At 37.8% G+C, this 27,042-nt stretch overlaps 3 protein-coding genes across 3 annotated transcripts; 1 reads left to right on the top strand and 2 right to left on the bottom strand.

Moving 5' to 3' along the window:
- The first annotated feature begins 5,320 nt into the window (after positions 1 to 5,320).
- LOC120164710 (metal tolerance protein 4-like) lies at positions 5,321 to 7,449 on the top strand. The gene is made up of 7 exons (XM_039174375.1): positions 5,321 to 5,697; positions 5,799 to 5,980; positions 6,081 to 6,279; positions 6,496 to 6,674; positions 6,766 to 6,916; positions 7,011 to 7,141; positions 7,224 to 7,449. The coding sequence occupies exons 1-7, from the start codon at positions 5,493 to 5,495 to the stop codon at positions 7,401 to 7,403; spliced, it is 1,227 nt and encodes a 408-aa protein (XP_039030306.1). The 5' UTR covers positions 5,321 to 5,492; the 3' UTR covers positions 7,404 to 7,449.
- Positions 7,450 to 11,692: 4,243 nt separating this feature from the next.
- Positions 11,693 to 16,133, bottom strand: LOC120164763 (F-box/kelch-repeat protein At1g55270-like). Its single transcript, XM_039174429.1, has 3 exons — positions 16,123 to 16,133; positions 14,615 to 14,707; positions 11,693 to 13,189 (listed from the first exon to the last, which is right to left on the bottom strand). The coding sequence occupies exons 2-3, from the start codon at positions 14,678 to 14,680 to the stop codon at positions 11,939 to 11,941; spliced, it is 1,317 nt and encodes a 438-aa protein (XP_039030360.1). The 5' UTR covers positions 14,681 to 14,707; positions 16,123 to 16,133; the 3' UTR covers positions 11,693 to 11,938.
- A 5,138-nt stretch (positions 16,134 to 21,271) lies between these two features.
- On the bottom strand, positions 21,272 to 25,823 carry LOC120164806 (DEAD-box ATP-dependent RNA helicase 37-like). The gene is made up of 7 exons (XM_039174456.1): positions 25,603 to 25,823; positions 24,359 to 25,206; positions 24,195 to 24,278; positions 23,248 to 23,490; positions 22,648 to 22,815; positions 22,382 to 22,495; positions 21,272 to 22,153 (listed from the first exon to the last, which is right to left on the bottom strand). Exons 2-7 carry the CDS (start codon positions 25,106 to 25,108, stop codon positions 21,689 to 21,691), a joined length of 1,824 nt encoding a protein of 607 aa, XP_039030387.1. The 5' UTR covers positions 25,109 to 25,206; positions 25,603 to 25,823; the 3' UTR covers positions 21,272 to 21,688.
- Positions 25,824 to 27,042: the final 1,219 nt, after the last annotated feature.

Genomic DNA, 27,042 nt, shown 5'->3' with positions numbered 1-27,042 from the left:
ATTTTGTTCAAGTGCGTGTTGTTCGGAGTCAATCATTAAGCTCCCACTATGGGCTGACTGAACAAGTTGACAGCCCGACGACAGTAATGTGTAATGATTTTAATGCCATAATGGGGAGACATTCATCCGCAACTCCTTACGATATGTATCAAGGTAGGTCGACGAACAATCCGTATGGCAACATCGCATCCAGTTCAAGGGGAAGGCATTCATCTGCAAATCCCTTTGACCTTAATATGGAGATGCCATCGACGCAACCATCTGTGCAGTTTCCATTTGACGCGATGGCTTCAAGCTCTAGGGGGAGGCATTTGACTGCGAGTTTTTTCAATCTCAATGTCGATATGCCTTCCAGCTCAAGGGGAAGACGTGCAAGTAGTAGGTTCTTTGACCTAAATGTGGAGAGCATGGAGGAACCATCATCTCCACCAGAAGAACCGCTTCGTGAGCTTGGTGCGGATGGTGCTGAGACTGGACTGTTCATTGACCCATAATCACCGCAATTCAACTCCGATGATGATGAAGTTCCAGGAAATGTGGCACAAACTGACCCTCCTGCACACATGTATGAAGCTGATTATGGTGCAATGTACGGACCAGAATCATCAATAAATAATGGTGAGTTATCTTTAGGCATGAAGTTTTCAAGCAAAGAAGAAGCGATGATGGCTATAAAAAATTACAATATTCGTAATTCTGTTCAGTCCAGAGTAGACCGCTCCACGACCGAAAAATATGTATGCTATTGTGCCCAGCGCGAAAACGGATGCAATTAGATGGTTCGCGTATTGAAGAGGAAAAACAACATATGGGAACTAACAGTATACAACGGTCCTCACACATGTTCTGGAGGGGTCACCCAAGATCATCCCAACTTGGACTCTGAAGTGATATGCCAAGCCATCATGCCCATGGTCAAAGAAAGCTCTCATATAGCTGTTGCAGTGTTGATTTCAGCTATACAATCGCAGTATGGGTACACTGTCTCCTATAAAAAAGCTTGGTTGGCAAAACAAAATGCCATTGTCAAACTTCATGGCGAATGGGATGCATCTTACAACGAACTTCCAGGTTGGTTTAGGCTGGTGCGAACGTTGAATCCTGGGACAATTGTGGACTTCGAAACCTCCTATGCATACCATAATGATCGAGTTCTTCGCGATCGATGCCAATTCTACATGGTTTTTTGGAGTTACCCACTATGCGTTAATGCTGTCAAATTCTGCAAGCCTGTGGTCCAGATCAACGGGACTTTCTTGTATGGAAAATACAAGCAAGTTTTATTATTGGCAGTTGTCTAAGATGGCAATCGCAACATTCTTCCAATTTCTTTTTCTCTTGTCGAAGGAGAAGATACAGCTTCTTGGGCTTTTTTCCTCCAAAATTTACGTGCACATGTTATCACGAGGGAAAACATTTATGTCATTTTAGATCGCGGAGCTGGGATCAAAGCAGCAATGGAGTCTTTGGGTCCAATGTGGCAGCCACCCTTTGTCCAACATAGGTATTGTCGTCAACACATTGCCGTGAACTACCATGGAAGGTACAAGAAGAATGATGAGCGTCAATTAATTGTGCGCATGGGTAAGTGAAACTTAGCAAGTTTGTTATCTTTCGATCGTTTTAATTTTGCAAAGACATCAAGTTAGTAAGTTATATATTTTTTGATCAGGTTACGAACTACTTCCTCGAACGTTTGAATCAATGTTTCAAGAGTTGCGGGCGAAGAACGAGGAAGGATATGATTACATCAGCCTTATCGATAAAGAAATGTGGACGAACGCATATGATGGTGGATATCGATATGGACACATGATGACCAACTTGGCAGAGGCAATCAATTCAACCTTAAAGGGTGCACGTCACTTACCTGTAGCGGCTTTGGTAAAGACTATATATTTTCGTTTGGGGGTGCTTTTTGCAAAACTCGAGGGACAAGCTAAAACCTGGATGCAAGGCGGTCATGTCTATCACCCTAGATTAGTTGCAGATCTACAGAAAAAAATTGATGCATCAAATGGAATGTTTGTAACAAGCTTCTCTAGAAGGCATGAAATGTTTCGTGTCACAGAGTTACCGCGACCTCTTCAAGGGATTGAAGCTGTGTCGTTAAGAGTAAATCTAAGGGACAGAACGTGCGACTGCGGGTTTTTTCAAGCTCTGAAGTATCCATGCTCTCATGTGATAGCAGCTTGCTCGCATACACGTCAAGACTATAACCATTTTGTGGATCCCGTATACCTACTATCTGAAGTTTTTAAGGTATACTAATTTGAGTTCCCCCCCATAGGTAATGACAAAGACCATGATGAGGTTCAAGATTGGCTTCCGATTGTACCAAATCTGAGTTTATTGTGGGAGCGTGGTCGTCCAAAATCCAATCGAATTCATTGCGATATGTATATTAGAGAAAGATCTAGACAAGACAGAAGATGTGGGCATTGTAGAAATCCAGGACACACTAGAAAAACATGTCCACTTCTGTTGTCATCAAGTAACAATTGATGAGGAAATGTTGTCATCGTATCACTGGTTCTGACTCCTCGCTGTCATCATCATCACCGTCGTCGTCGTCGTCGTCGTCTTGCGCAGGTACATGAGGAACTGATGATGATGAAGCACCTCCGTAGAATAAGGACCCTGGAGGTGTATGACTGACTATCCCACCGGCCTGCGAAAACTGGGAAAAGTCATAAAACCCAGACATCGCTAAGTGTGAAAACTGTACAGGAGGCGGTGTCTGTGCTGCGGCCATGGGTGATGAGTTTGAACCCGCTAAATATCCAGTATATGAACCCCAAGTCGAGTCTGCAAACATAGACCCATAATAGCCTCCATGAGGGGTCATCTGTGACGGTGGCGGTAGCGGGGGTCATAAAACCGGGTGAAAGCGGCGGCGGCGGCATCTGGTAATGGAAAGGCGATGGCGGCATCATATATGGCTGCGGCATCTTATATGGCTGCGGTGGCTGCTGGGAAGGTCCTGCTGGTGCAGCTGAGGATGAACCGAAAATACCTGCTCTCCATCCACGAGTCGGGAGACGATGGTGCTGTGTCGGTGAACGTCTCTGTCGACGTCGTGGAAAGGTCTGCCCTCGTGCATCCTCGGGAAGTAGAAACGGTTTTTACGTTACTGTTGAACCACTCATAATAATCCTCAGTATACATCAAGAAGTCAGTAAAAATGGGCTCTCTATGTGGAAGGCGCCGATATCGATCCTCCCACAACACGACCCACTCATGATGCCTCACCAGCCAATCTGTATCTGTCTTGCCGCGTCTATCTAAGCTAATGCAACTCATCCATATTGCAAGGTGCTTCCGGAATTGGTTGAAAACAACCAAACTGCCAGAGCACGCGATAAGTGGAGTGCCACTCGACGGTCGCATAACAGATCAGAGGGACCATCGCCATCCAAACATCTAATGGACCCCTCAACTCAGGTGGGATCACCGCCCTCACATCATCAGTAGAATATGACACCCATTCAAACTAAAACAAATAATATATAATTTTTATCAAAATAATAATCTAATTATATAACTATAATCTAAAATCGATTTTTAAACATTAAAATTCATACCTGTGCGCCAGCCTTCTGATCGATTAGCACCCTAATCTTTTCTAAATCACCAGGTAGCTCCTGATGATTTTTCCTATCAGTAGACCACCTATTCAAGGAAAAAATTTTGTTATACGCTGTATAAAATTATTAATATACAAAATCAGTTTTATAATTACCTCAGAAGTCGTGAAAATACGAATGTGTTCTTCACAACGGGACATAAAAAGGGCAATCTATACCATGCCCAAGACTGCAGCAGAAGGAGACATCCGCCGATAGCATTACGCCTGTAGTCAGTGGCTCCACACATCTCCCTGTACAGCAAAGCCAAAACTGTCGAGCCCCAACTGAATGATTTGGCGAGACGAAAGTCGCTAAGATGTCGCAACCACATGTAGTGAACTAGGTTGCGTGATTTATCCGGCATCAACAACCCTCCTATCAGCTGCAATATGCATGCCCGTGCATACATCTTAACCTCATCCTCAGAGGCGTCTGCGCTCAACTCCCGAAAATTGGCATCTAACCAATTTAACGGTATCCTACATCCGATAAAATTTTCCGGGACACGTCCTAGACTATCCCGACACAAACCAGTCCAAGAACCGGAAGCTATCCCCGATATCACATCTCCATCCACCGGAAGCCCCAGGTGCATAGAAACATCCTCAAGCGTGATCGTGCACTCTCCGCACGGAAGATGGAATGTGTGGGTCTCCGGCCTCCACCGCTCTACTAAGGCAGAAATCAGGTCTGGCTCTATCTTACAGTGACCTTGATATATACCTATGTAACCGAATCCAACCTCTACTAAATACGACAAGACACTACTGGGTATCACTAACTTAAGATTCCTAATAAAATGATCTACTACACGGTCCTTCTCCTAAAAATAAATAATTACAAAAATTAATTCTTAATCTAATAATCATGCATTAAATGAATCAACTAATTATTAATAATAATTTAAAATAAAATAAAACGTTAAAATATTATCGTATCAGCAAAGTGTCGAGATATTTAATTATTAATATAATAATCATGCATTAAATAAATAACTAAATATTACTAATAATTTAAATTAAATTAAAACGTTAAAATGTTGTCGTATCAGCAAAGTGTAGAGATATATGATTTCCATCTGAGCGAAGTAGACTGCCTTCCATTATATATCTTCAAAAGAATTATGTTAGTAAAATATTAAATAAAGTAAAAATATAATAGTAAAAATATTATAAAATTAAAAAGAGAGTATTTGAGAGAAATTTAGAGAATTTAAGAGATTTTGGTGTGATAAAATTGATTGAGAATGAGATATTTATAGGGAGGAGGGGTAGGTAGTTAGGAGTATAGGGGGCCCTTGCACCGCGCTATACCTCACGTGTCAGATATACAAGTATAGCGCACTGCAGGGGTCGCGCTATACCCACGTGGCGTCAGCTCACCATATAGCGCGGTGCAGGAGGCGCGCTTTACTGCTAAGGGTGTTAGATCGAGAAATATAATCTAATCGATGTTAGATCGATAATATTACCGATCACCGATGATATATAGGAAAAATCGTCAAATTATAGAATGATTGATCATAAAAATGGAAAAAGCAGGAGGCAGATATTTTCACCTGCCAACCAGCATAATTGAGAAAAAAGGGCAAGGTGGTTAAGAGATCCCAGAAAAGTCAGAATAGAATTTTTAACTGCTAGATGCAATCAAATAGTAGTATTTAATTTGATGTCATGATTCAGCTCTCATCGGTCTGGACAAGAACCCAACTTTTCTAAGGAAACAAACAAGGATTTTCCGCGAACAAAACCGACTTCGTGCAGTACTATTATGGCGTCCGTTTGGAATTTTTGAAACTAACCGACTCAGTTGACATCTTATCGGATTCGGGCTTCAGGGCTGATTTTGGATCCGGGAAGAAAAATGGAGGGTGAATCGAATTCTGGGTTACGGTCGGCGTTTCTGACGAAGAGCGAGAGCGGCAGAAGTGGGCGGTTCGGTCGCCGTAACTCGGTGAACTCGCTTAGGAACGATTTTTTGTTGAGGTTGCCGGACAAGGTTCGAGCAGGTCTCGACGCTGAATCCCCTTACGACATTGATGTCTCCAAAACCAAAGGCTTAAGTTCAGGTCTTCTCCCCCCCCCCCCAGTTTTCATTTTTGGTTTCCGAGAAACGTTTTGGCTGGAAAATAGCTTTCGATTGTGCTTTTTCTTCTTATTATTTGGTTAGGTGTAAAGGAATACTACAAAACACAATTCGAGACATTGAAAGACTTTGAAGAAGTCGATGCTGTCGATCCTTCTGAGACCACTGATGGAGAACATGATGATTATGAAGATGAAGAGCAGATTCAACATGAGAGAGCCATGAGGATTTCCAATTATGCAAATATCATCTTGCTAGTATTTAAGGTCTTTTCTTTTCTGTCAAGATTTCAAAATCAAAACTTTTTTTCTGCTGTATCGTTTGTGTTTGAATTGTTAAAAGTAAACATTACCAGTGTTTGTGCAGCTCTATGCTACCATAAGGAGTGGTTCCATAGCCATTGCAGCATCTACATTAGATTCTTTGCTCGATCTCATGGCCGGCGGCATACTCTGGTTCACTCACTTGTCAATGAAATCCACAAACATCTACAAGTATCCTATTGGAAAACTAAGGATACAGCCAGTAGGCATAGTCATCTTTGCTGCAGTGATGGCTACACTAGGTTGGTTTATCCCTTGTTCGTTGCTGGCTTAAATATGTATGTATGTATGTGTGTGTGTATGAATGTCTAATCTTTTACCTATCCATAATCTCCCTGGACTCTTGCTCTATATATATTGATGTATGTATGTATGTATGTGTGTGTGTGTGTCTTCAGAAACAAATTTTTGGACTGTTTATGTCAATGAATCACTTATAACATCACATATACATGCAGGGTTCCAAGTGTTGATCCAGGCTGTGCAGCAGTTAGTAGCAAATGTACCTTCAGAAAAAATGTCAGCAGAGAAGTTGCTATGGTTATACACCATCATGTTGACTGCTACAGTTGTAAAACTGGCCCTCTGGCTTTACTGCAGAAGCTCGTCGAACAAGATCGTCCGGGCTTACGCAAAGGTTTCTGCTCGATTTTCTTATGGATTCTCTTTATTTTTCACTTTGCTTGTGATTGACAGCTTGTGTAACTTTTTCGAATGCCGATTCCCAGGATCACTATTTCGACGTTGTAACAAATGTAGTAGGATTACTCGCAGCTGTTCTGGGCGATAAATATTATTGGTGGCTTGATCCTGCTGGTGCTGTCATCCTCGCAATTTACACGATAACGAATTGGTCGGGAACTGTTATGGAAAATGCAGGTAAGCCAAGGATTTATCTGATATGATCATTTGAGGTTATCCAGTTATTCATGCATACATACAGCAAACTGAATACGAGGTTGTCTTGATGCAGTTTCTCTAGTAGGGCAAGCAGCTCCTCCCGAGTTCCTACAAAAACTGACATATCTTGTCATCAGACATAATGGAGTCAAGCGTATCGACACGGTCCGAGCCTACACGTTCGGCGTTCTTTACTTCGTCGAGGTTAGTTTCATGCGATCCATCCCGTCACATGCAGTTAAACGAAATGTGTGCATATGAGACGCTGGTGATGTTGTTTATACAGGTGGACATCGAACTACCTGAGGATTTGCCATTGAAAGAAGCACATCAAATCGGAGAGACATTGCAGATAAAGATCGAGAAACTTCAAGAAGTCGAGCGTGCATTCGTTCATCTCGACTTCGAATGTGAGCACAAACCAGAGCACTCTGTTCTTAGTAAGCTACCCAACACTAAGGACTAAAAATTAGCAGCACGAGTTTTTTCTTTTCTTTTTCTTCTGCAACTATAAAGAGCATTGGCTTGGGGAATTTGCTTAGCCTTTGAGAAAAATAAATGTATTTAATCAAACTATGAAAGACTTCTTTTATTATTTCGAGGACTATATACTGAACCCTACTTCACCATCAATCCATAATTTAACATGAAAACTGAAATTGAACCTTCTTAGAATTTTCGTAACCGAACATCTCAGACACAATCAATCGTCTCACATCCGAAACAAAAAAAAAACAAGTACAACACTAACATGCTTTGTCTTCTCATGGGACAAATGCTCACCCACCGTGCATATTGTGTGAACAAATCATCAATGATGGTATCTCCAAAATGATCGGCAAGCATTGATTCAGTAATTGCTCTTATGCAATCTGCAACATTTTGTCCACTTCTACCCTTCTCGAACACAAAATTTTCATTATAGCCACTATCTTCAAAATCCCAATTCAATTTAAAAATTTCTATCTTCTCTTTCGATGAGTTCCCTAAGTTCTTCTTCACATGGGTAATAGTAAGGTGTATTGAAGGAATCCACGTCAGATTCGTGCACCAAGCCCTGCCAATCAAATATGGTGTTGTAAACACACTATTATATGTGCATATATATAATACACAACATATATATATATATATATATATATATATATATATATATATATACTCACACATTGTAACGTCCTAATCTAGTAAGATCCGAAGACCAACAGACTGACATTACAAGAACCATAAAAGAGGTTTACCAAAGTTTTTCTTTAAAATTCAACAAGATCATTTGCATAAATCCATACATTGACATACAATTTTTTTTTATAAATTCATGTAAATTATTTACATATTCGGAGTCCCCGAAATACTTGAAATTAAGATTTACAAAATATTCAAATTTACATTTTGACCTGACATACACAATTTCATTTACTTTACATGCCACTAGTACAAAAGATGGACATACACAATTTCATTTACATTACATGCCACTAGTACAAAAGATGAGACATACTCAAAAGTTGGCGGCTAGTGCTAGTCGGTCTAAGTATAGGCTCCTCCAAAGGCTCATGCTCCTAATCTGCTCACGAAAAAAAATTCTGAATGCTGAGCTCACAAGCTCAGTGCCACACTAATAACCGAACTATACTACATTCATCCTCTAATTTTTATACTTAAAACATACTTAATTCATAATCATTAGCATGTGAGTATACTAGCTAAACATAGGTATCATGGTGCGGTTGAGGAGTTTAATCTCGGAGGTCACGCACCCCTCTATCCTACCTAGGGTGGAAATCTGAAATTTTACATCGAATTGTGCACCAGCTAACTTGCTCCGTTGAGCCTTGGGGCATCTACGCCCAGTTAGTAAAGATGTGCCTAATGCAACATCTTAGAATTGGTCATATCTTAGCACATCTTAGGCATCATGGTGCCACTACGTTTGCTTTCCCCGGATGACTAGACGGTGTGTTACTTTTGAGTGAAAGAAACATCACCTTTGCAGATATCTTTGCATTCTCTTCGCGCATAAATCTTTCCTGGGTTGAGATGAAAATAGGAAATTTTATCCATTGGAATCTCTAGTTTTTTCTTCTGATAGTCTGTTTAAGTTGAGGACATGTGAAAGTTGGGAACTTACCGTTACTTCCGACGGCAAGTGGTTTTGATTTGGCGGATTCTGATGGTATTTCTTTGAAGAAGCTGCAGCCATGTTTTCTCCATATTGTTCGTGAAGTTTGTCTTCTTTTCGTGAAACCAATGGACTGAATTTCCCTTTAGCATAGTCTGGTCATGGTTTTTGGTTCTGTGAAGTGGGTGGGAGTCTCCTGGTTTTCAGAAATTTGTGTTGTAGGCTCCAGGTTTGAGTTCATTGGTCGGCCAAGAAATGGAAGCAATGGGAGTAGCTAATTGGCTGCTTCAGTTCTGAGTTGATGGTCCGGAGTTTGCAATTATGGTTTCTTTTGAATAGCATTAGAAATCTTTCTAAAAATCTCAATGGTTAGTATAGGCGAAAGTGGTCTCGTATTAGATTTCAATCTTGATGTTGAGATCACGACGGTGTTGCAATTTCTTTGTCGAGTAGTTCGATTGATCTGGTCATTTGCACGAGTGTAGTTCGTTTTTGCGCCTAGAAGATTTATCAGTCTGGCGGATCATCTGGCCAAAGAAGGGATGGGTTTGTGTGAGCTATTTAAAGCTTGATGGCAAGGGATATTTGTCAGCATAGGTAGGTTTTGTATTTGCGTTTCTGCGGATATTTATTTGTATTGTTCTGTCGCTTTTGTTGGTGGTTGTCCTTTTCTGAGTTGTCGAGTTGTATCTTTTTTCGAGCTGTGTTATGTTCTTTTCTTCCAATTAGGTTTAGATAGATTTTCAAAGAGTCACATAATGTTGGTTTCGGGTTTGTTTATTCGAATCTTTAATAAAATCTTATTTTACCGAGAAAAAAAAATAAAATAAAATTTTTATACAAGTATTAATCACAATCATAAAATAGATAACTGGTTAAAAGAAAATTCATAATAACGAACTAATTCCTGATACGTGTCCTTACATATAACCAACTATTCCATGGTCGTTAAAAGGACTAAAGTAATGAACCTTGTCCTTTCGTCAGACAAATGCTCGCCCACATGTTGTGCATATCTTGTGAAACTGTTCATCAATTATTGTTTCTCGGAAATGACTAGCAATTATAGTCACAAGTACTCTGCATGTTACAATATCTATTACGTGCATGTTGTAATATCCGTTGCATTAGATCATTTAGGCCCCCAACGGAAACCAGCGTTCGTGGAAAGAGGAATGATAGTGAATCATGTAAAAGAGGAGCCAAGCACAAGTGCTACTCCCCACGGCGAAGCCGATCCTTGTCCGGTTCCGGAACTAGGAACCGGATGTTACCCGAAAAGAAGTGAAGCAGAGAACTACCGGGGACAGCATGAAGAAGAACTTGACCTGGTTCATGAAATCCTCGTACAATGACATGAAATTTACGTACCAGGAAAAACGCAGTACGAAGAACAAGATGGAAGCGAAGAAACATAGGTGGAGAGAAGGGGGAGACAATAATCCACAATTGAGTCTCTAAAGTATCTAGCCATGCATGTATGTTATTTTCAGAGAAAGAAGAATATGATAAATTTTAGAATCGGCAAGTCCTGTTATATTATTTTTTTAAAACCAGAATAGATAATGTTAAAAGGCAATTAACCCTATTTATTAGTTACTTTTGCTGTTTTGATTGTGTATTTTTAGATCTTTTTCCCTACTCTCACTTCAGAGGTGTGCCTCACTCTACCCTATGGATTAGTTAAACCTCATGAGGGTGAAAGACTTGGGTTTTTTAGATTTTTTTAAAAGAAATTATAATGAAATTAAAGAAAATAAATTTTAAGCTATTTTTAATTTTTTTGAAGGAAAATTCATATTGGTGAACAATAAATTAAAAACGTCCTTATATAAATGGTTGTCCCTTGTTCCCATATGTAATGGGGTAAGGGGAAGGTAAGATAGTAGGCTGCCCCCAACACTAGGTTGAGAGTAGCTTCCGTAGGAGACCTTCGAATTATAAATGTGATTTAAATAAAACTATCTTATGCTAATTTAAATTGGAGTTTCATTTTTAAAGTGTTAATAATTATGAGTGACTTTAATCAAAGTAGGTTAATCGTTAACGATTTTTGCCATTGCCTACAACTCTACCCTCATCGTCTATACTTGCCAATGTCTTTTTCAATAATGAGAGTTTTTTTTTGGGTAAGCTATACAAATGATCACTAACATTTAAGTATATCTTTGTTGTTTCTATTGAAGTTTCGAAAGTAACATATCAATCACTAACATTATCGATTTATAACGAAATTGTCTCTTAGTTGCAGTTATTGGGTAACAGAATACTGATTTTACACGTTATATAAACATCTTTATAAGTATATGTTTGTACATCTCAAAGCATCTTAAAGACTAGCATACTACAACTTGAACAAGAAATAAGATGAATTGCATTGCATAATACAAAAGATAGATAAAAGTTCCGACAGAAAAGGACCAGTACTAAGCTCAATTGACCAAAGATTTACATGTATCTGCTGCTCTTCGTAAATGTAAAGACATAACCTCATAAGTGTGTAGCTGAGATCAATAGTGAACCACCTCACCTGCAAATGCACCATGGGATAATATCCAAGCTGTTTTTAAAATCTCAAAAGCCCCCTTGGTCGTCTTCGTTGTTTCACTTCTTCGAGTCGGTAACAAGCGAAACATTCCTAATGTGGATATCAGTCCCCTCTCCTAGGGGCTCACCGTTGATATCAATCACCATAGCAAGAATCAAAACGTCGGGAAAGGTAACGGAGAATATAGTCAGTTTTTCCATTCAGGAGATGCTGAGCCGAACTGTGAAATATCAGTGAACGAATAAACATTTGAGATCTGACTACCAAGGCAAGAAAAACTAAACAAATGCGGGAAATTTGAACATGGATGGGTATATTCCAATCTCCCTTATCATGCTTGAAGCACCTGACAGTGAATGATATGACTTCTCAAGCTACTTCGCCCTGCTATACTCGACCATATATTAGTAAAAAGAGTCCTGAAATGTCCTCTACCTGCAATGTTTTCCCAAAGCTGAGGATTGCTTTCAACCTGTTTATCCGGGCTGGAAACATCAACGAGACTTATGCTCATGTTATTGCGGATGACACAAAGCTTGCCATTGAGAGGAACTAGGCCAGCAGCCTCCAAGGCTCGAGAACTCCCCAAATGGAGCTTACTATCAATGAACTTACTCCAAGAATCTGTGGCTCCATCATACACCCTAAGCTTGCATCCATCACGGCAATCCGGGGCATACAGCTGTCCGTTTAAAGATATACTAGGGTTGCGCCAACCGGAAACCATCCCACCACTAGCAGGAGACCAGGAATTAGATTCGGGATCATATACTTCACTCATAACCTCACGATGGGACCCCAGCCCTTTAACAAACCACTTCCCATCATAAACTACCCCAATGAAAGGTACCATAGCTGTGCTCATATCTTGAACAAAACTCCATCTGTTTTTGTTAGGATCATAAACTTCAGCAGATCGTAAAGTCCTATGAATTCCCTCACATTCTCCACCAGCCACATAAAGGCAATTATTTATTACACAGGAACCAATGAAATGACGTTTTCGAAGCATATCTGGTGCTCTGTGCCATTTGTTAGTCCGAGCACTGTAGAAAATAACACGTCTCATTGAACCCCTTTGTCGATCCTTTCCTCCAAACAAGTACAGGTGGCAACCACTTAGAACAGCACAGCCAAAACCGACGGCCTCAGAGTACTCCCTTGGAACTGGAGCAAGTGGCTGCCACAGCTGATAGATAGGGTCAAATGCATTCCATGATATCTTTCCATCACGATCTCGTTTGAAGACATAAACCCACTCTTCTGCCATTCCAAGACTTTTCCTAAGAGAATAAAAGAAATTACCAGCCAAAAGCCGATACCATCTCTTGCAAACTACACGGAGTTTTCGGTGTTCAGCACGAGGAACTCGAATCAGACATGCAATGGCAAGATCATCAGGAAGGCCAGGGAGAAGAGGTGGCTGGACTCGAGTCCTCTCTCTGCGAGAGCTTTTACTCTTGTGTGCATTGGGATTGATATCAGGCTGGATACAAAGCTTCGATCCTGGGACAAATTTTCTGGCCTCAGCAACTGTCTTCAATCCAGAATCAACTTTACAATAGCAAGATACAGAATCAACCTGCAAAATTTTTCAGTTGGGAGCAAAAAATAATTAGTTTCTGAATACGAATAAGGTGTAGAACAGGAAAAAATAAAGAAAAAAAAACTATCCATACACATCATAATTGATCAATCCTTGTGCTTTCCTTACTCACAATTAATGCACTTACAAAGAATGTCAACAAAAAGCAGCAATCTTTATCAGTTCCAGAAGACAACCAAAGAAAAGCTTTCAACTTGTCTGGAGACAAATCAGATATGAACATTTGATAATTCCTACCCGGAGTGTTTGCTTAGTTGATATGAAAAGCTGTTTAATTTAACACTGCATGTGCTTGATGCCACATTGTGACGAGAATTCTACTGAAAGCTTCAGATACTGAAGCCACAATGCAAGTCTTCAGGAAAATTCATTATCTGCAATTTCTTGTTCTGTACGAAGACCAGAAGGCATCCACTTTACCAATTTTAAAACTACTTGCACATCATTACCTTTAGTCAATAACCAAAATATAAGAGTTCATTTTCACTCCTAGAACCTATGCATCTCAGATTTTCCAGAAATAATATAGAAGTTCTAATACTCCACGTTTCTTTTTGGTCTACCGAAAAACAGTACTCCAAGTTTCTTTCATCTATCAAGTACAAGAACTATGCAGTCTTCAAAGAAAGAAGGGAATTTCCTTTAATTGCAATTTCTTGGGATGTATGTATACTGAAGAACACGAAGTTCACCAATTTTAAAACCAGTGCAGGCATCACTAGTTACAGTAACCGCATTATACGAGTTTCACCTTATAAACTCCAAGTAACTTCGCATCCAAGATTTTTCAGAGATAATATAAATGCTGTAATACTCCTCATTTCTTTACCAAGTAACAAAAGCAAATTCTAAATAACAAAGTAATATCTCTCAAAGTATCAGCTAAAAGAAGAAAATGTATATGAACAATACCAAATCTAGCATGATATGAGCAAAATCTTCATAAAAATTGAAGAGAAAAAGACTCTAAAACGTAGAACCAAGCCGAAAAGAAAACCGATAAGCCGCAGAATTGAAACAAATAGAACCCAAATCACTGCTAAAAGAATGATAGAATGGGTCAAAAGTGTTTGATCTCAGAATCAAGAGCTTCCCCGACGAAAGAACAACCCAGCAGAACTCCCACCATCAATAAACAAATCCAACTAAGCCTTCAAAAAGCACAAAGAACCCATTGTACAGCACACTAAGCTAAGCCCTACCAAAGTCTCAAATTCAAGAATCCTACTTTCCAGATTAAGTAAAGATTCTCCACCTGGGTATCTTCAAATTTTCATGAAAACTAAATCCCAGAGAGTAGAATTGTAGGGAATCTTCGAATCAGGTTTTCGACATATTTATCAACTGTGCATCTAAAAAAAACTATAGAAAAAAATGGTAAAAGACGACGTTAAAACTTACCAATGGAGCTTGAACTCGAAACCCTCTGAGAGCATTGGGTGACTGCTGGGAAATAGATTGCTCCATCCTTTAGATAGAGTCAAATTTGTCTATCTCAGATCGAGAAACCCAATTAAGAGATTTAATACTCAGAATCTCATCCTCCAACCTTAAAGATTACAACTTTGAACTCTGTCCTTGTTACTGTAAAACTTATAAATGTATATTACACAGTATAATTTATAAATAAATAAATAAAACAGACTTCATTTGCATTTTACGGCAACAACTTTTAATGGGAAAAATACACTAAAGGTAAGCAAATCATGTTCTAATGGTCATTTTAATCACTGACCTTTTAAAAGTTATAAAATGAGTTATTAAATTTATCAAATTATTATAAAATATCATTGTGACGTTATAATAAGGGTAAAACTTTGTTCAATTCGATGACCACTCACCACTCTGCAACAGTATGATAAAAGTTAATGATATATTTATAACTTTTTTAAAATTTAATAACCCAAATGATCATGAGCATAGTCCAATGACCTCAATTATAATTTTCCCATTTTGTTAATTTACACGCTGGATCCATGGCTTTCACCAACTAACTTACTTAAATTAGGTATTCTTACATAAAGAAATTAATTTGTCATTTAATGTAGGATTTATGTTAAACTCTTGAGTGAATTTAATTTTAATGTTAATAAATGTTCAAGTCTGGTTACAAGACAATTAGGTCAAAATCCACTTTAAACGGTGCAAGACAGAGAAATTTTTGCATGAATATTGGCATCATCTTTTATTCTTCTTATTTTTTTAGATTTTTAATATAAATTAAATTATGTACTAAAAAAACACGAATCAAACAGTTTCGGTGGTAAATAAACTGTTGTTATTCCTTAAGATTCAGTAGTTGAGCATCAAGAATATCAAGAGTATAAGTATTCAATGTCAAAATAATGGACTTATCTATAAACATATACTGCTTTATATTTACCATAGATTAATAAAAAATAAAGCTTTAAAAAATAGTTAAATTTATTAAATTTGTTTTGCTTGTGAAATTAAATTTAAAATACATATAAAATCAAAATGTAAATATAGGACAACTGGGTTCAATTTTGAGGACATTCAAATGTTGTGACAAAAGTCATGAGGTAATGAATGATAAATGGACCGACCTGATACGAAAATAACAATGTGCAATTAATACAATGATTTGGACTGCTAGAGACATCACTATGCTTTGAGAACACGTAAAATGCTCGAGTGAATTTTTTATTTACTGATGATTAACGTTAAAACCTTCTACAAATAAAGCAATTTACATTAACTAGTTTTTTACACATCATTCCCTCAAACTTATCAAGGATCACTCACCAACATACACGTTAATTTTCGAATTTTCAAATATCCAAAATTTAAAATTGGATGATATTCGATATCTGAAAATACACCTTTTTTCTTTTTGAAAATAGCGTCTTCTATGTAATTAAAACATGAAAACATACAGAGACAACGACAATGATCGAGATTTCATCAAAAAAAAATCCTAATCCTAAATAACTCAAAAATAAAGAGAGTTTGAATGATACGGACTTAAAAAACCAACACCTTCAAGAGGCTATAGATATACTACAACCATGTCTACCATATGCATCTCACTCGACTCATACCAAAACAAGGTGCCAAACCTGAGTGGAACATAAAATATAGACACAAAACCACGCATAGGTAGCAACCCATCAATCGATTGTACAAGCAGTCAATGCCACAAAGGCGTTGATTATCCAACCTGCACCAGCATTCGATCCTAATTATTAAGCACACATCCTAGAATCCAACCATTAACTTGACACCACAGTAGCAATCTATCTACAAAGATAGACATCATAGCTCCACCACCTCATTCGGCCATAAAAGTATCAATGGCTCCCTCCACTGTCGGATATAATCTTTCCAACCAGGACCCTCTATATGAATTGATAGCAATCCAAAATAGTATATGGCAAAAGTTCCATATGTTAATGCAGTTGGGAGCTTGATGTATGTGTACGCGTCCTGACATTTCACAAGCAGTTGGAGTTGTGAGCAGGTACATGCATGATCCTGGAGAAGGACATTAGCAAGCTGTGAAATGGATTCTACGGTATCTCCAACAAACCGTGGATGTTGGTTTAGTTTTTGAACAGGATGAAGCACTTGGTCAGTGTATGGTTGGATATGTTGATTCCGATTATGCTGGTGATTTGGATAAGCGTCGATCAACTACTGGGTATTTGTTTACTCTTGCTAAAGCCCCAGTAAGTTGGAAGTCTACATTGCAATCTACGGTGGCCTTGTCTACTACAGAGGTAGAATACATGGCAGTTTCAGAGGCTGTAAAGGAAGCAATTTGGCTTAAAGGGTTGATGGAAGACTTGGGAGTTGTTCAAAGTCACATTAGTCTCTATTATGACAGTTAGAGCGCTATTCACTTAGCGAAAAATCAAGTCTACCATTCAAGGACTAAGCATATCGACGTGAGGTATCACTTTGTGCGGGAGATCTTTGAAGAAGGAAAGATTCTACTTCAGAAAATTGCGACATCAGAAAATCCTGCAGATATGATGACCAAGGTGGTAACAGTAATCGAGTTCAATCATTGTTTGAACTTGATTAACATCCTGAAAGTATGAACACCTTCGGGTGTGTGGCGCTTGTGAGCGCAATTAGAGGCACTACAAATTTGGGGAGTTGAAGAAGTTGAGTAGGCTTGGTAATTTCAAGCCAAGGTGGAGATTTGTTAGATTTGTCTAGAAATTAAGTTGACAAGTTGGAAATTTCATCTTGGTTGGTGGCCAAACTTTGAACATGTGAATTTCATATTTGGTGGCTAACTTGTACACATTGGAAAATTCTTTGGTAGGTGGCCAAACTTTGAACATATTGTTCTTGAAACTCAACTATAAATAGGCCTAAGTATTTCCATTAGAAATCATCCCAAAAACAAGTTCTCTCTTCCTCTTGTATTCTTCATTCTCCCACTTTGGGAATTCCAAATAATTCCATTTGTTGTAATATTGGCGATATAGTGAAGTTATCATCCGGTGTGGTGCTCGAGGAGTAGACGATATTCTCGTCGAACCTCGTAAATTTGGTGTGTTCTCTCCTTTATTATTTTTTATTCGGTTCTTTTCCATTGTGTTTCAATATTCAATAGTTTGACAGGTTTATCCGCTGTGCAACCTTTGGTGGTTTTAATCTTGACATTTTAGGTCAATTTTAAAACTACGTTCGTGTGAGAAATAACCCGTTTTCCCCAACAGGACAACATTCATGCCACTTCCAACTGCACCAACACTCGATTCTAACTATGGTCGATTCAAATAAATTATCTTCATTAAACGAACTCTTATTAAACAATATATTGTTCCTGCTTAACCAGACCGACCAAAACAAACCGAAAAAGGCTAGCTTCCATATTGGCATACATGCTTTATTGATCGATAAGCTTTCCCAGAGGCACATAAAAGCTCTTATACTCCCAGGACACACAACGTGGATTTTCCACAGTGTAAACCATCTCATCCAAACTCGCCAAACTACCTCGCACCGACAAAACAAATGATTCACTTACTCCCTTTCTTTTATATACAACACACAAACACAAGATTCAGGATTGACGACTCCCCGCTTACTTAGCTCTTCAAGAATCGGTAATCTTTATAACACAACTCTTCACACAAGAATCTCCACTTTCGGGGTAGCTAAGTTTGACCACACCATCTTCCAAAAATTATCTCGCACCTCCTCGTCATATACTGCATTTGAGCAGAAGGATTTATGGGTATACGTTCCGCTTGGGGAGCCTAACCAGCGAACTTTGTCCTTTCCAGTGCTACTTTGGACTGCTTCATCTAATGTTAGAATAAAGTCATCCCACAAACTGAATTCCCATGAGTATAACATTCTTCTGATATCTATGTTCCATTCCCATCTCCCATTGATTCTGTTACCAAACTCAACCAGCTTACCCTCTTTAAGGTATGACTCATAAATATAACGGTAAAGAGGACAGGGGACGGAGCGGTGGGGGTTAATTTTATAATTATGTACCAGGATTTTCTATTATAAATAGAGATGTAACCTAAACCTATGAGATATTGAATAAAACTTCTAGCGCCGCCTAGGCACCGAGGACGTAAGCACATTGCCGAACCTCGTTAAAATTCTTGTGTTCTTTCGTTTACTTTACCCGATTATTCAACACCCTCTTTTTTAATTGCTAAACTGAATACCCTTGGAAAAGCCTCCCTCAACAACAGAACTCTAGTCCAGTGATTGTTCCAAAAACCCTATAGAGAGTTTCATATTCTTTGTAAATAAATTGTTAACAATTTGTGTGAATAGTTTGTTTTTATTGAATAAAAATAATATTTTTATTATATCGGGTCGGGTCGAGTCGGGTTCAGATTTTATCTCAAAAAATCTGATCGGGTTCGAGTCAGGTGGATGGTATATATTTTTTGGGTTGGGTTGGGTGAAGGATGTAAAATTTTCGGGTTGGCCGAAATCCGACTCATGCCTATCCCTAGTGACGGATGACAGGGACAATGACGACGGCCGAACACTTTGAGGGTAACCAAAAATACAAACAACTCAGATCAGTTCAAAAATCAGCCAAAACTCGATGAAATTTAAATTAGAAAAACAATTGAAGCTTACCCCAATGGCAGACAGAGAAAATGACGATAGGAGGGAACGATATCGGTTGGATTATGATCGAAACTGATCGGGGACCAGCGATGGCGGTGAGGTCAACCGACGATGGAATCGGCACGAAAATTGTGAAAACCTGGACGATGGGTGAAATTTTCCGATGACACTTTCTCAGTTGATTCACGGCAAATGGTGGGCTTAAGCGGAGAGAGGTTGGTCGGGTTTTTCTCGTTGTGAGACGACGAGTCGAACGTTGGTGGTGTCGGGGCCTACAGTCGCTTGTGGTGGCGGAATCACAAGGAGAAGAAAAGAACGATTTTGGATTTTCGACGAGCAAACAATTGCTGATTCAAAGCGAACGACATCGACTTTCGAAAAATTTGCAGAGGGATTTTGATCGGAGGACAACGAGGAACAAAATGGTGATAGCGGTGCACTCCACCGTCAGTCGAAGATCAGTGAACGGAGGGGCGACGAGTTTGGAAAACCTTTCCTATTTATTTTTTTCTTTTTTTTAAGTTTAGTTCCAATTCAATGAAAAAAATAATATAGAATTTAAAATCCAAACTAAGTAATTATAAAACATAATTTTAATATAATATATTAAAATAGTGCCTTGGCTAAATGGTAGGACTTGGGGCACTATACCCCTATATTTTTTATATTTATTTTTCAAAGTTAAAGACTGATGGAATAATTCTAGGTTAGGTCCCTGAGCTTTCTGTAATTGTTAAAAACTGACCTCATGTTTTCAAAGTTTTTTTTTACGATCTGGTTCTCATAATTAATTACAAATCAATTTAAATTAAAACTAATGAAAATCGGGGTGTGACCACTTCTGTCGAACAATTCAAGTCCCCATTGTTGCTAGGTCTTGCTTTTCCGATCAGCACTTCTTTGAAAGTTCTCGAATCTATAAGAGCATAACTTGTCCGCCTTGCCTTTTTTATTGTCTCACCTATTTTTAGATGTCATTCTCTCCGTTTTGAGCTAAGGTAAACCCTGATAATATATGACCATCTATCTGTCTCCCGTATCCCGATTTCACATCACGTTTCGCCTCGTCCCAGTTTCTAAATCTGACAAAGGCGAATGTAGTCTTCATTGTCTTTCTTTTCAGGTTCGAGTATGCGATGTAGGTGTCTAAAACAGCTCTGTACGATTGAAATAGTTCCTTCAAAGCCATTTGGGGGACTCTCTTACTGACATTATCGACGAAAACAGAAACTCCTAGCTGACGTCGCTCCCTTTTCCAGTCACCTCCTACATTTCTTCTCCATGACTCTTCAGCTCCCGCCATGTTTCAAATACACATTCTAAATTATCCATAGATCTTCGGTATCGTCGTTGACATGATCCAATCACCTATGACACTCACAAGGTAGGTAAGGTAGGATTAGGGATGGGTATGGGGTTGGGCTGAATTTTTGTTAAATCCGACTCGACTTGAAAATTATATCTTTTATCATACTCAAATCCAAAAATTATATACTCTTCAGACCTCCACTCGACTTGAACTCGATCTACGTTTTTAAGATAAAACCGTAATCCGATCCAAAATAATATATTTATAAAAAAAATATTAATTTTATTCAATAAAAATATGAATTTAATTGTAAAAATAATATATAAAAGATTCTTATTCCAATTATCCATAAATATAAAAGACAAAATTATATTACTTTTCAATTCGGATAAAATATTTTTAACCCTAACCTAAATCTAACCCGAACATAACATCTCTAAATACCCGACCCGACCCCAAACTTTCTTTTAAAAACCAACCCAATAAGAGTGGGTCTGCTTATGCACCTCAAAGCCCACCAATTAGGGCAAATATTCAACAAAACAATTCACTAACAATGTTGTCCCATTACTATGACCTGAATTAACTATTATAAAGGACAATACGAATCTGATTCAAAAAGGGGAAATAAATCTTATAAAAAAAAATACATGGATTCTTATAACCTTAAAGAGCTCCCAGAATTCGTTTTTCACAATGATATCATTACAGTAGAGTACAGCACGGTACATCTGATGCTAAAATAAGACCCGAACTACCACCGCCTGCGGCAGCGAGATGGCAGACAAGATGTGTTGTTCCTCTCTCCCACAACATATTCTGCAAGATGTGATATTACCTAACAAAATTACCAGTAAAATGACCAGTATATGACAGCAACAGGGAGGAAGCGGTGATGCCTATTTTTGGTTAGAATTTCTTCACCAATGCCTACTAACACAATGCACACAATTTCCTTTGACTCTTTCGACACTTGCTAAGATTTACCAGAAAAATATAAGTAAAAGTAAACCAAAGAAATAAAATAGTCCCTATGATTGAAAGGTAAGCTCTGCTAACAACTAATAAGAAATGCAAATTTGTCAATCCCATGAACTGGCAACATTAGCACCATAGCCTCCACCATACCCGCCTGCATTGTTGCCTCCACCATAGTAATCTGATCCGCCCCTATTGAAAGATGAATCCCTCCGAAAGTCACGGCTACCAAATCGGCCTCCTCCAGGGCGACGATTCCTCCCTCCAAATGAACGAGCTGCATATCGAGTGAGCCAAGCAGGCACCTCTTGGTTTGCTTCCTGCATTAGATCAGCTAATGACTTTGCCAAGGATGAATTGTTATCATTAAAGAAGGCTGTGGCTAAACCAGTTTTGCCTGCACGCCCTGTTCGTCCAATTCGATGAACATAGTCATCAATATCATTGGGAAGGTCAAAGTTCACCACGTGCGCAACATGAGGAATATCAAGACCACGCGCTGCCACATCAGTAGCTACTAGGATTGGGGTAGCACCACTCTTAAATGACCGTAATGCTTGTTCTCTTTCCTGCAACATACACAATAAATTGGCATTTTAACAAGAGGTAAAAGAATTGTGAGCCACGGTCAAAACAATACCTTACAAGAGTAGAAACAACAGTGATACACACCTATATGAAGAATTGCAAAAATATACGGGAGGCAGAGAATATGATTTATGTCAAATAAAAAGTAAGTACAGAGTATGATTGATGCAAGCCGAAGATTATTTCAAAACAAAAACATGCGTACTTACCTGCTGGCTTCTATCACCATGAATAGTAGTTGCAGGAAAACCATTCATGCAGAGCCAATATTCCAACGAATCAGCTCCCTTTTTTGTCTCAACAAAAACTAATGTAAGAGCTTGCTGCACGATTAGAATAAAAGATTATCTAATAAGAAGCTTGTCAATTTCCCAAAACCAAAAATAGACGATTTGCAATAGAGCTAATCTGAGTCATACAGGATTTTCAATTAACATCATTAGGATAAAGTATTACAAGTCGAAAACATTAGTACCTTGCCCTGGGAAGCATTTGCTCTCTGAGCATGAAGAAGGTCCATAAGGTGACTTCTTTTGTCTGACTCCTGAACAAATTCAACTCTTTGGACAATCAAATCGGTACTTGATCCAACTCGCCCCACAGCCAAGAAAATATAATTTGCTAGAAAATCAGAGGCCAGTCTCTGCATGAAACAATAACGAAAGGGTAAATAGTTACCTAAAAGCTAGGTACACAGACTCCAAATAGCACTCAGCGGTAAGTACCAGTTTGGTTGCAGTTTTTATTTTATTTTATTTTTGTTTTGGGGGGAGGGGGGCAATTTTGGTTGCAATTTAAGTGGCAAGAATAGAATAGAGTTTCGCTAAAGAACTTTTCTTAGCTGTAGTGCTCTCCCTTTTACCAATAAAAATCTAAAATTCCAACACAAATAATGCAAATGTAACTAAGAATAACCTTATATAATCAGCATCACAGTAACATGTATGCCATGTATGCATCTAATAAAGAACTACTTAGTATAGAGAGTTAGTGCATGAGCAAAGCATTGAAAACTGATAAGAAAATGATCAATTGTTTAGATCCTAGCAGGGTTCTTTGCAAAGATATGATCAACCTGTATCTCTCTTGGGAAGGTGGCACTGAATAGCATTGTTTGTCTAACACTAGGTGGAGGCATGTCCATTTGCTCCACAATCTTTCTTATTTGAGGCTCAAAACCCATATCCAGCATTCTGTCTGCCTCATCAAGAGCCAAGTACCTGATCATATGCAGAGAAACTCTAGCCCTCTCTAGCAAATCTACCAATCTTCCAGGCGTTGCTACAAGAATATCAACACCTCTCTCTAGCTCCCTCAGCTGTTCAAATCAAATAACATCAACTTCAACAAACAGAAATAAATTTCAAACATACAGTTTAAGAAAAAATGATGACCTAGAATTAGAGATTAAATGATAACAGAATGCCAAATATTTGAAGAAGAAAGCGACTCGTACTCTTTCAGGCAATGGGCATCTGATAAGTGCTTAGGTCGTGTGCTTTTCTTCAAAGGAGGTAGGCATAAAATATCTGTGCCTATTTGAAGTTTTCTTTTTCTTTTAATTTTTTTCATTATACCTAACTTTACTAGTAAAGAGGGGATACTATCAAACAGAGAATGTTATACATATTGATCGATAAAAAAATTGTGTGTTTTTTAGATAAACCACGCTACTCTATATATTTTGTTATCATGATTATATATCTTAATCTTATCATACACACACATACAAAAACACTTTTTTGTCCCTTTTGCACTAGGAAGTATATGGATTCTGGCAATTGGAGAGCACATTGCACTCTTGACAGCACTGGGATGAACATATAAACTTAAAATATGGTAAAGAAGGATACTATTTGTTTCAAGAGCAGAGGTTTCACTTTGACCAGCAAAATTAAGAGTGAAACTCTTTTTCAATAAAAGGGATTAGTCATCAAAACCATAGCACTACTATATTAGGAAATTCTGATTAATATAAATTAAAGGTAATCGAAAATAAAGAGAAATAGAGAGAAAATTTACCTGCTGGTTAATAGGAGCACCTCCATAAGCAACAACCACCTTAACACCTGTTTGATAAGAGAACTTCCTGGCTTCCTCATGTATCTGCAATAATTGTCACTGAATATAAATTTCAAGTTATTAATACGAGCACATCACTTGAATTGTCAAGATATGACACTCACTTGCATCGACAGCTCCCTGGTAGGTGAGAGCATAAGAGCTAATGGGAATACTGTGCGTGCTCGTAATGGTTTTTGTGGAACAGGACCTCTCATAATTCCACTGATAATTGGAAAACAAAAGGCAGCTGTCTTTCCTGAGCCAGTCTGAGCACATGCCATCAAATCCCTTCCGGCAAGTGAAATCGGGATGGCATACCGCTGAACAGGTGTTGGCTTCACATACTTGCACCTCCGGATGTTAAGATTGAGAGCTTCACCTAAGTCAATCTCAGCAAAAGTATTAACAGGTGGTGGCACATTGTCACCACTTGTCTCCACGGGTATGTCTTCATAGGCATCAAAGTTGATTCCAATATTCTCTTGCTCACTAAATGCCTGCTCTGTATCATCATCATTTCCAAACGGATTAACTTCCCTATCTCTCCCACGATCCCAACCACCACTTCTGCCACCCCATCCTCGAACACCACTACCACCGTACCCAGATCGGTTGTTATAACCATTCCTAGCAGCAGCCCAACTCGATCCCCCTTGTCCAGGTCGATCATTACTTGAAGCAGGGCCACTGGAAGTAGGAGCAGGTGGGTCTACTGACAGCGGACGGTTACGGAGATGTGGAGGAACATAAGCAGGTCGCCCACCACCTGAAGTGGAACCAGCAACTTTGATGCTATCAGAAGAAGAGCCAACACCTACATTCTCAGCTGCAGAATTTGCAGCCAAATCTGCCCATGATGTTCGTGTAGTCATTACAATTCACAAACACCCAAGATTCCGATTTTTTCAAGAAAACCCTTTCTAGTCAAAATCCACCAAGTTAATTTTCCCCAATATGAAATTTATTGAACCTGGACAAATCATTAAAAAAAATCATAAACCCATCAAAACAAATGATGCAATCATATCTTACTTCATTAATCACACAAATGCAGCATGCTAATGTAAACCATCAACTCGAAGAAATAGGGAATAAACCCCGAAACTTAATATAAAAAACAGAAACAACGATTTATTCGATTGAATTTTTTTTGGGGGGGGGGGGGGAAGCTGCCTACGCCACATAATCAACAAACAAACCCCCCCCCAGTGCAACTTTATCATGAAATATGTTAAAAAAAATCTTTTAAAATAAAAAAAGAAAAAAAATCGATCTGCTAATACCTTACAAAAGGATACAAAAAGAAAATACAAACACCTCATAAACGATTCAAATGCACAGATAAATTCAACTAATCATTACATACCCAGAGAGGGCAAACCTCGAAATCCGTCGTTGAGAATAATCAAGATCCGAGCAGACTAAAAAAAGGAAAAAAGAACCCTAATAGTTACGCAGACACAAGCGGAGAAGAAGAAATATAAGATGAAATTATTTTCACTTTTTTTCAAAAGCTTCCTTTTATTCTCTCCGATTTCTGTATATTTTATTCTTTTTCCTTTACTTATTAGAAAAGTTTCTTCTCGCTTTGTCTCTGCGATAGCCGAATTTTCGATTTTATTTTAAACTACATTCAATTCAAAAACTTAAATAAATTTATAAAAAAAATAAACAAATTATATATGTCCATGCAAGATTTGCGGGTAAGAGGAAATGAACGGTCTCAAAACGCACCCAAGTTACGCCACTGTATTTACTGTGCAGTAATAAATATTTGGAGTTATGGAAATTACATTTAACCCCCCGATTACTCCTTAAATTACGAATTCAAGATATTTTAATTCCATAAAACTACAAATTAATTTTAGTACTTAAACTTTTATTTTTTAGTATTTAAAATTTTAATTTTTTTTAAAATTTAACGTTAAATTTTGAATGAAGGTATTTAAATGAAATAAAAATCAAACTTTAGGTATGACTTTGAAAAAATTGAAAGTTTAAGTATTAAAATAGACCGAAATTGATAGTTTAGGTACTAAATGTGTAACTTACCCTATTTTGTTTTGTTAAATTAATAAGAGTAAATTATTTATTTAGTACATAAACTATCAGTTTTAATCCATTTTAATACATAAACTTTTAAAAAAATTCAAAACCATACATAACATTTAATTTTTATTTACATCAGTACCCTGTTGTAAAAACTTAACACATTTAGAACCTAAACTATCAATTTTGATCCATTTTAGTGTCTAAACTTTCAAATTTTTTAAAAAATTTAACATTAAGTTTTTAATGGGATACTAAAATAAAATAAAAACTAAATGTTATGTGTGATTTTAAAAAAAAATGAGACTTTATATACTAAGAAGAACCAGAACTGATAATTTAAATATTAAACGGGCAACTTACCCAATTAATAAATAAAATTTAAATTTCAATGTAAAATTAAAAAAAAAAGAGAGAGAAAGAGAGAGAGAAATCCTTAATGTACATGTTGTTTCGAGTATACAATCATTCTCTTGACCTAATTGATTATATTCAAAAAGCCGAAAGCAAGTAAAATGTAGGGTAAACCATCAGTCCCCGTTGTTTTTTTTTTATCATTTTAATAAGATTATGAGTTAATGTTTATGTTCGATTTTATATTTGAATTAATTCACACTCGTATAAATATAATTATTCAAACTTGAATTAATTATATATATATATATATATATATATATATATACTTCCTTAAACAAGGAGATAAATTTCAAAAACTCAAAATTTATGTTCGATTATAATGTAATCGATTAAAATAACA

Source organism: Hibiscus syriacus, unplaced genomic scaffold, assembly GCF_006381635.1.
Source record: "Hibiscus syriacus cultivar Baekdansim isolate YM2019G1 unplaced genomic scaffold, ASM638163v2 tig00111542_pilon, whole genome shotgun sequence".
Classification (NCBI taxonomy): Eukaryota; Viridiplantae; Streptophyta; class Magnoliopsida; order Malvales; family Malvaceae; genus Hibiscus; species Hibiscus syriacus.
The sequence above is the reverse complement of the archived record's forward strand: the minus strand, read 5'-3'. Positions and strand labels throughout refer to the sequence as shown.

Coding starts and splice junctions, on each gene's coding strand:
- LOC120164710 (XM_039174375.1), top strand. CDS start 5,493: ATGGAGGGTGAATCGAATTCTGGGTTACGGTCGGCGTTTCTGACGAAG. Junction 5,981..6,080: donor TCATCTTGCTAGTATTTAAG/GTCTTTTCTTTT, acceptor GTGTTTGTGCAG/CTCTATGCTACCATAAGGAG. Junction 6,675..6,765: donor TCGTCCGGGCTTACGCAAAG/GTTTCTGCTCGA, acceptor GCCGATTCCCAG/GATCACTATTTCGACGTTGT.
- LOC120164763 (XM_039174429.1), bottom strand. CDS start 14,680: ATGGAGCAATCTATTTCCCAGCAGTCACCCAATGCTCTCAGAGGGTTT. Junction 13,190..14,614: donor TTCGAGTTCAAGCTCCATTG/GTAAGTTTTAAC, acceptor AAAATTTTGCAG/GTTGATTCTGTATCTTGCTA.
- LOC120164806 (XM_039174456.1), bottom strand. CDS start 25,108: ATGACTACACGAACATCATGGGCAGATTTGGCTGCAAATTCTGCAGCT. Junction 22,816..23,247: donor CCTTCCCAAGAGAGATACAG/GTTGATCATATC, acceptor TGTTTCATGCAG/AGACTGGCCTCTGATTTTCT. Junction 22,496..22,647: donor CAAATGCTTCCCAGGGCAAG/GTACTAATGTTT, acceptor CTAATCGTGCAG/CAAGCTCTTACATTAGTTTT.